Genomic DNA, 8,351 nt, shown 5'->3' with positions numbered 1-8,351 from the left:
GTGCAAGGGTCGGGGCGGAGGGAGGAGCGAGGCGGCGGCGGGGACGCGCCGGGGACGCGGAGACGCGGGCTGGAGGCGGTGTAGGCGACGCGGAGCAGCGCCCTCTCCCGCGTCCTTGGCGCTGCACCTGGTCCTCGGTGGCGCGCCGCCTCGCTCTCCGGCCGACCTGGGAAGGCTCCCCCGGAGATGCACCTGCGGGCCTCACCCTACCAGCCTCGAGTGCTCATTTGTAATTATTCCCTAGCTCCCCATCTGCTGCGAGCCAACCGCTCCTTCCCCCACGACCCCCGTCCCTCGCCCCAAACCTGCACGCGCTGCCGCTGGAATTTGTCCTGGGCCTGTGGATGCGCTGGTGGCGTCTGCCCCAGCTGCTAAGGGCAGGATCCCCGCTCTTCGTCGCCGGAGCTCCCGTGCACTTGGGATCTGGGCTGAGGGTTCTCTGCCCTGGCCAAGCGTGGCTCAGTGTTCTGACGCCTGGATGTTTTCCTGGGAGTGTGTTTTCGTATTTTCTCCATGTATTGGGAGCAGGGAATCCCCTGATGCCACAGAGCTTCCGGAGAGAGACCGGCTTGGCCCCAAACTCAGAATCTGTTGTTCACAAGCTCTGTGTGACCTTCGACAAATTACTTAACTTCAGTTCTTTTCTTGTAGAAAGTTCTCTGGTTTATTGTGAGATGACCTATAATTAATTGCTTAGCAGAGTTGCTACATTAAGTTTACAACGTTCAAAGTTCTCGTAGCTGCCCTAGAACAAACCACTAGTTAAGTTAGGCCTCCAACTAGTAAGTGGGACCATTTGTTAGAATTGAGTCAACCGAGGTATACCTACAAGTAGACATAAGCCTAAGAATCTGGAAGCAGGAAGGGAGTCTCAGCTTTAACGAGGACACAAATCCGTATTTAGCACAGCTGTCTTTGGCATCTGTAGGTTCCGGTCCAGCCCATTTCTATGCATTGATTTAGGATCACTAGACTCAGCATATCTCTGCTTCTCCATTCCTACCGCATTGAGTCTGTTGCTGTCTTTTCCAGAGCCTGTGGGCTCTTCTACTTTCTCTGGGACGTTTTCTTATTTGCAAAATGTAGAGGCAGTAACTTTAAGTTTTGACTTTTTTGTTTTGTTTTGTTCTGTTTTGCTGAGCCGGCGTCACTCAGTCCCACATCGAGCAGAAGTGGGAACAGTGGAGTTGTGTGTGTGTGTGTGTGTGTGTGTTGGCTATTTCCTTCTGTATTCTAGTGAAGGAATTGGAGAGAGGAGCTCCTGGAGGGGAGAATGCTGCCAGGTGGGTTATCACTGAGGATGGGGACCTGGCGTCTTTCCACCTGCTGCCTGCAGAGGGCGCCCTGCTGTTGTGACAACTGTAGCCGCCTCTCTGGATCCAAAACCAGTCCGCTTATCCTCTTAAGGTTCTGTTTCAGACTGGGTCCAGTCCCTTTTCCAGCTGACTCCTCCAAAAGGCACACTGCCTGGGGCCCATAGTACTTCTGGAGGCACAAAAAACTGTTGCATTTCTTTTAAAAATCAGGGGGAAAAAAGAACTTTTAGGCCAACAGAGATGTAAACTCTGACTTACTTTCAGGAAGGAGACCACAAAAGCAAAAGTGCCTAAGTCCTAGGAAAGTCATGACATTGGCCTCCCCTTCTCTCTGACGGCCTTGTGCCCTCTGCGAGCCCCCTTTCCGAGTGGGAACAAACCCCCCCCCCCCGCCCCATTCCTGTCTTGCTCCAAGACTCCGATGCCTCCCAGAGCCTGGCTGGGTGTGATGGCTCAGTGGGGCCTAAGAGGACAAGACCATTGGCTCTTGGGACCTTTCTTCTTCACCGGGCCTTGACCTGGGCACCTCCACCTCTACTCCCGCCCTTCTCCATCTGCTCCTCCACTTGCCATAAGGGGGAGATTAGACCTATGTATATAAAACACCCTGTTAGCCGAAGTTCATGGCCTCTGGCCTAAAAGCAGTCAGGAGCAGCTGGGCCCAGTGCCCTCTGGATTGGGAGAGAGCCGCGGGCTTCTTTTCTTTGGGGCTTGCAGGTGGCCAAGCTAAGGTTACAGAACACCTTGGCAGACACCTAAGGGTCCCACATCATCCTGTCTTCTCCTATTCTTCTCTTCCATTTGCTCACCGGAGCATGAGTACAGTTTCCTCCCACTCTTCAAGGATCTCCTTTCTTGCCTTTCACGTATAATATGTATAAATTGAGCTGTAAGATCACTATCATTTCATGAAGAGCTTCCTCGAATTTTTCCCATGGATTAAGTGCTGCAGACCAGATACTTCTTGACAGATACATTCTGAGACTAGCATTTTCTGAATCCTTGTTTCTTGGTCTTAAATCTGTCCCATGTCTCCCGCCCTGCCACGGAATCAGCGTCTTTGCTTGGGGAGCAGGAATCTAGCGTGCAACAAGCTCGAGATAAGGTCCGTAAGAACACCCAGAAGCGAGAGACCAGAAGGCTTGCTCTTGTGTAATCCCATGCAGGTGTCGGTATCTGTTGCCAAATCCTGAACGAGAAGCCAGTGCCAGCTGATCATCATAAAAGCTCTCCCAGCGACTGTGGCTTCGGAGGCCGGGGATGCCGGGCCCCCTGATCCACGTGTGCAAAGGATGCCCGAGGGATCTGCCCTCTGAGCTGAGGTGGCCCAGCATGCGGACCCTCCGTCTAGGCAGGTGAGTCTCTCTGTGTCTCTCTTTTTCTTTTTTGAAGAAAGCAAAGAACGCTTACAGACAAGTTTGCTGGGGTGACCATACTCATTTCATGTTAACAAGCAATCTGGAGGACACCCGGGTCAGAAAGTAGCCATGCCCCCCCCCCGGCTCAGGACATTCACATTTCGGCTGATGGCTTTTTCCCCTCTCCCAGGTGGAGTTTGTTTGCTGTTCTGGTGAAGTTAAACAGTAGTTAAACAGTTGACTGGGAAGTGTTATTATTTTGAAATGAGGCTTGGTTTCCCGTGTCAGTGACCTGCTTAGAGGGAGAGCAGTGGATCTGGGCCCGGGTTTCAGGCCAGTTGCCACAGCTCTGAGCACTTTGTGTCGCCGAGGAGCGGCGAGTAACGAGGGCATGTCTGTTCGCAGGTTCTGGCTTGGCCTGCTGATCGCGCTGGGCTCCCTCTGCCCGGCCGGCTCGCCCTGCGGCATCTCCACGCACATCGAGATAGGTAAGTGCCTGCACCTGGCCATGGGGTGCGGGATGCTAAGTCTGTCAGCGGGCGTTCAGGAAGAGATGTGTAGTAGTCCCACGTATTGGTAACGAGTTTCCAGGACTGCGGTGAGCTGGGACAGGAGGCGGGTGGGTTCCATGTAGGGGCGGGCAGGAGGCTCGGGGACAATGCCTGGTTGATGATCCGGTCCCAGGCTGTTGCTCCAGGTGGGCGAACAGGAGGAGCTGGAGGAACTCGCGGCCGCCGTGCAGCAGGACGATGGGATGGGAGAGGAGGAAGATGGGTGGAACTCGGTAGGACTAAGGAATGTGTTTTTGTTTTCTATTTCCAGGTGGGCATACAGGGCCGCTTGTGGCCACGGGAGTGGGTCCCCTGAGTCAAGTTTTTGGCTCCAGGGAGGGCAAGGAAGCGAGGGAGTCTGACCACTGGCATTAGAGGGGCCTGGGATGATGACAGGACAGGAGCTGGGGAGGACAGATTTGGGGCTGAAGGCTGAGTAGCAGATCCAGGCACAGGGTGGATTTGGTTCTTGAAGTGTATTTGTAGTTTTATATACATATGTGTATATATATATATATATATAGTTTTTTAAATATTTTATTTATTTATTTGACAGAGAGAGATCACAAGTACACAGAGCAGCAGGCGGGGGCGGGGGGGGGCAGGAAGCAGGCTCCCTGCTGAGCAGAGAGCCCGATGCGGGGCTCGATCCCAGGACCCTGGGATCATGGCCTGAGCTGAAGGCAGAGGCTTTAACCCACTGAGCCACGTAGGCGCCCCTGTAATATGTGTATATATTTTAAAAGATTTTATTTATTTATTTGACAGAGGCACACTGAGGGGGGAACACAAGCAGGGGGAGTAAGAGAAGGAGAGGCAGTTTCCCCACTGAGCAGGGAGCCCAATGTGGGGCTCGATCCCAGGACCCTGGCATCCTGACCTGCACCAAAGGCAGACACTTAGCTGACTGGGCCACCCAGGCACCCCTATTTGTAATTTTTTCTAACTCATGGAAAATGTAAGCCAATTTGTAATGCCATTAGAAATGTTTATATTCTATAACAGTTTTCAGATTGATTTCAACTATATCTGATGTCTGGGTTTTCTTTTAGATAAAAACAAGAATATTTTATGGTTAGGCCCCCTGGCCAGAAGGTTCCAGTCAGAACAAGATTACAGTTAAGGTGTGTAAACTTCCCAGTACCAAACAGACCAAGGTATTTATTGAGTTCTGGTGGACAAGAACCTATGATCCCAGAATTTTGCCTCCTGAAAGGGCACAAGAGGTCACTGAGCCCGGTCCCTGTAGTTCACGTACAAGGAAATCGATCTGGAGAGTCTCCCAGCTCGCTCGTTAGAGGGCTGGCCTAGGATTGCAGCTCCTGAGAGCCGGGCCAGTGCTCTTTCCAAACACATTTATTGCTAAGAGGTAGTCAGGAAACAACAGAAAGGAGAATTAGACCCAGCTTCTAATACCAGCTCTGCTGTACACTAAGTACGTGACTCAGAGCAGTTCATTTTCTGTGTGTTCTTCTGTAAAGCCACCATATATCTCCGTGAATTTGAAAGTTTTGTCCAAGCCTGGGTTCTTTGAGATTGAAATTGCTAAAACTAAAAGTGGGCTGTGAACAAGTAGAAATAAAAATATTCAAGAATAAGTATAAATGGAAAGTTTTTAATCTTTGGAATTTTTAAGTAAGATTTTATTTATTTATTTGACAGAGAGATCACAAGTAGGCAGAGAGGCAGGCAGAGAGAGAGGAGGAAGCAGGCTCCCCGCTGAGCAGAGAGCCCCATGCGGGGCTTGATCCCAGGACCCCAAGGCCACAGCCCGAGCCGAAAGCAGAGGCTTAGCCGTCTGAGCCACCCAGGTGCCCCAGTCGTGAGAATTTAAACACAGATGAAATGTGAAATCTTAATGAAATCATATAACTGCTTGCCTTTTTTCAGTAGGTGCCAAAGATCCTAATAGATTATGCTGGATATATGTTTTGTATATATTAATCTATTATTACAATATTAAACATAGTAGTACATTATATATAAATATCTATTAAACATGTTTATAAGATTTATTAAATGCAAACATATTATCAGTCTATATATTATGAATATATAAATATCAACACATTACCATTCAATATATATTGAATATATTAAAATGTAAACATTAATATTTAATAAAATAAGTAACAAATATATGAATGTATCTATTAAATATAAATATAAAGTATATTAAATATATATTATATTACCTATTCTATATATGATATGAATACATAAATATTAATATGTTATCAATATATTAAATACATTAATATAAAACTTTATTTATGTGAACATAATTGAAGACCGTTCCTAACCAGCACAGATTTTGAGGAGTTGTATGTGAGAGACAAAACTCCAACATCTGCCAGTTATTTAGAGGATTTTGTAAATTTCTTGGTTCACATTTTCACTCCTTATGTAAAGCCTGTCGGGAAGCGGATGGTTCTGTGAGTTAGTTGGAATGGGCCTCGTGCGGTGGTTTGCAGCTGGAAATCCCCCCAGTCCTGTGTGCAGGTTACTGGTGTGGGCTGGGAGCCTGTGGCTTCTAGTGTTATGCTTAGAGGAGTGGCTCTATTTTTGTATGACTTACAAAGCTGGATATGATTCACAACAGGAGTAAGGTGTCCCCTTCGAATGTGCCTTCACAAGGCATGTTTGTCTTAGAGATTCTAGGAAGATTCAGGGTGTGTGTGTCTGCGTGTTGGTGTGTGGGTGGAGCAGGTGACCTGGGATTTTTTTTTTTTTTTTTGGTCCATCTACTGTGGCCCAACTGATGATAAAACATTTGAGAGTAATTGACTCATCCGTGGTTTTGGCCATGTGTCCTATGTCCTGCTGAGGGTCATTTATCTCAGTGGGTTGTTGAGGCAAAATAAAATGAAGACACTGGCTGTTTACTGAGCTCCTACCGTGTATCAGCCACTGTGCTCATCACATCACATGTACTTTGTGTGACCCTCTCAGCACGCCTGTAAGGTGGGAATTATTTGCCTACTTTTACCTGGGAGGGAACTGAGCCCTAGTTTAGCAGGGCGTTGGTGCCAGATGAGCAGAAGCTTCAAATCACCACGCAAACTTGATTTGTGTTTTAGCAATATAAATATCATCTGAATCTTATCACGCCTAATGAAAGTGACTAGTGAGTACACACTTAATTTTTGTTTCCCCCTTCCTTGACAGAGTAACAAAATTATTTTCCTTTTATTTTATTTTTTTAAAGATTTTTATTAATTTATTAGAGCACGAGTTGGGGGAGAAGCAGACTCCCTGCTGAGCAGGGAACCCGATGTGGGGCTCAATCCCAGGACCCCGGGATCATGACCAGAGCTGAAGGCAGAGGCTTAACTGACTGGGCCACCCAGGCGGCCCTTATTTTATTTTTTTAAGAGAGAGGGAGAGAGAGGAGGGGCAGAGGGGGAGGGAGAGTCTTAAGCAGACTCCATGCTGAACATGGAGCCTGACTTGGGGCTCGATCCCACAACCTGAGATGGAACCAAGAGTGTAATACACAACCGACTGCACCACCCATACACCCCCACTTTCTTTTAAAATATCTTGAATAAGTTCTGTCTCAGCTACAGTTGAATTTAATTGATTTATTTATTTCTCTCAGGACACAGAGCTCTGGAGTTTCTCCACCTTCAGGATGGGAGAGTTAACTACAAAGAGGTATGAAGTTTAATTTTTTTCTCATTCCTTGTGCATTAACTCTCTTCCATTGGTGCCAAAATAAAGGTCCTAACAGATATTTAGGCAATAATTTTAGGAGTCAATTTTTTTCTTCATAAAACACTAATCTTTAGGGTTATAAAATGTGTATGTCCCCTCCAGTACTGCTTGAACATACAAATATATATATTATATATATACATATAATACATATACTTGAATATACATTATATATATTTCTATTATATAACATATATACAGTTTATACTTGAACATACATACTATATGTTATATAATTAAAACATTTTAATACTATTATATATTTTTATATGTATAACATGTGTAACTTCTATGCAATTATATATATTATATATAACTTAAATAGTATCACTGGAATATTTTAATGATGAATCAAGATTTGAAGAATTGAGAGAGAACTTTTTAAAAAAGGTACATCTTTTTGCTTTTACAAAGAGAGGTCATGCCTGAGATAAATTATTTTTCACCTCTTGACTGTAATCCTATAAAAATTGCATCAGCACAAGGAGCAGGGAATGTTTATTCAGAAGTTCGCTTTGAGATGCTGTTCTGTGTCTCCTCCCACCGTATTCTTGGTAAGACTATCCGATGGCTTTCCTGTACTTATCCTCAAATTGGTTCTGTTCTGACCCTATATACTCTGGGTCTAGGCTAAATAATGCTTTGTGCAAAGATGATTCTTAATACTAACATTTGATAATAGAGATAAATATTCCCTGGTGACATCAGAATTGAATCAAATTATTACCAGTAAGTCTCTGTAATTCAGTATGGAAAGCAGGATGGCGAGATAACGGAAATCTGTCATATTCTCAAACCACTTTTAGACATTAGCTTCAGCTTTCTTACTTGGCAATTGAATAGTATTTGATTATCTTCGTTGACCCTGGTGGAAGGTAGCTAGGGATGAGGAGAGAAGCAAGAACCTGCCAAATTCGTCTTGTGAACCATCAGTCGTGAGTGTGTGCAGAGCGATTTTCTCGTAGAGATACTCATACTTGTATCATTAACTTAATTTGAAATGTGTGAGCGGGATACCGATCCTTCCCCTCCGTATCGGTCCTAATGCAGGTACTGATGTCATCATTGGAAATGACTGCCATGCCCTGAGTGCTTACACTCCACCTTCAGCTTCTGAGAGTCAGACTGCCTCACCTTTTATGATACAACCGATCCCTTTTCATGATGCAGTTGGTAGCTCTGTATGTGGGACTTGTTGTAGTGTCTCTTTCTCCCCATTCACACCTGCTCTTCGGGGACTTCCGGACTCACTGGGGTCTGAATTTTGTTGGTTCTGGAATTATCTTTTGTTAATATATCCAGAGGTGACTGCTCTGTGAAGCCTTTGACTTATACAAAAAGAATAATGCATAAAGCTGAGAAAATCAGCATATTAATTTATAAGAACTGTCAGAAGCAAGCTGACCTCA

At 45.8% G+C, this 8,351-nt stretch overlaps 1 protein-coding gene across 9 annotated transcripts in view; it reads left to right on the top strand.

The window, feature by feature from the left end:
• The first annotated feature begins 2,962 nt into the window (after positions 1-2,962).
• GPLD1 (glycosylphosphatidylinositol specific phospholipase D1) overlaps positions 2,963-8,351 on the top strand; it is a 64,254-nt gene continuing 58,865 nt past the window's right edge. For 5 of the 9 annotated variants that reach the window (XM_080805395.1, XM_080805394.1, XM_080805397.1 and 2 more), the window contains exons 1-2: positions 2,963-3,162; positions 6,827-6,882. In XM_080805395.1, coding sequence (XP_080661521.1) covers positions 3,066-3,162; positions 6,827-6,882 — 153 coding nt within the window. In that variant the 5' untranslated portion in view covers positions 2,963-3,065. The remainder of the gene's footprint in view (positions 3,163-6,826; positions 6,883-8,351) is intronic. The other 4 variants (XM_080805401.1, XM_080805400.1, XM_080805399.1 and 1 more) reach the window with 1 other exon arrangement.

Source organism: Martes martes (assembly GCF_963455335.1).
Source record: "Martes martes genome assembly, chromosome: 6".
In the NCBI taxonomy this organism is placed as follows: domain Eukaryota; kingdom Metazoa; phylum Chordata; class Mammalia; order Carnivora; family Mustelidae; genus Martes; species Martes martes.
The sequence above is the reverse complement of the archived record's forward strand: the minus strand, read 5'-3'. Positions and strand labels throughout refer to the sequence as shown.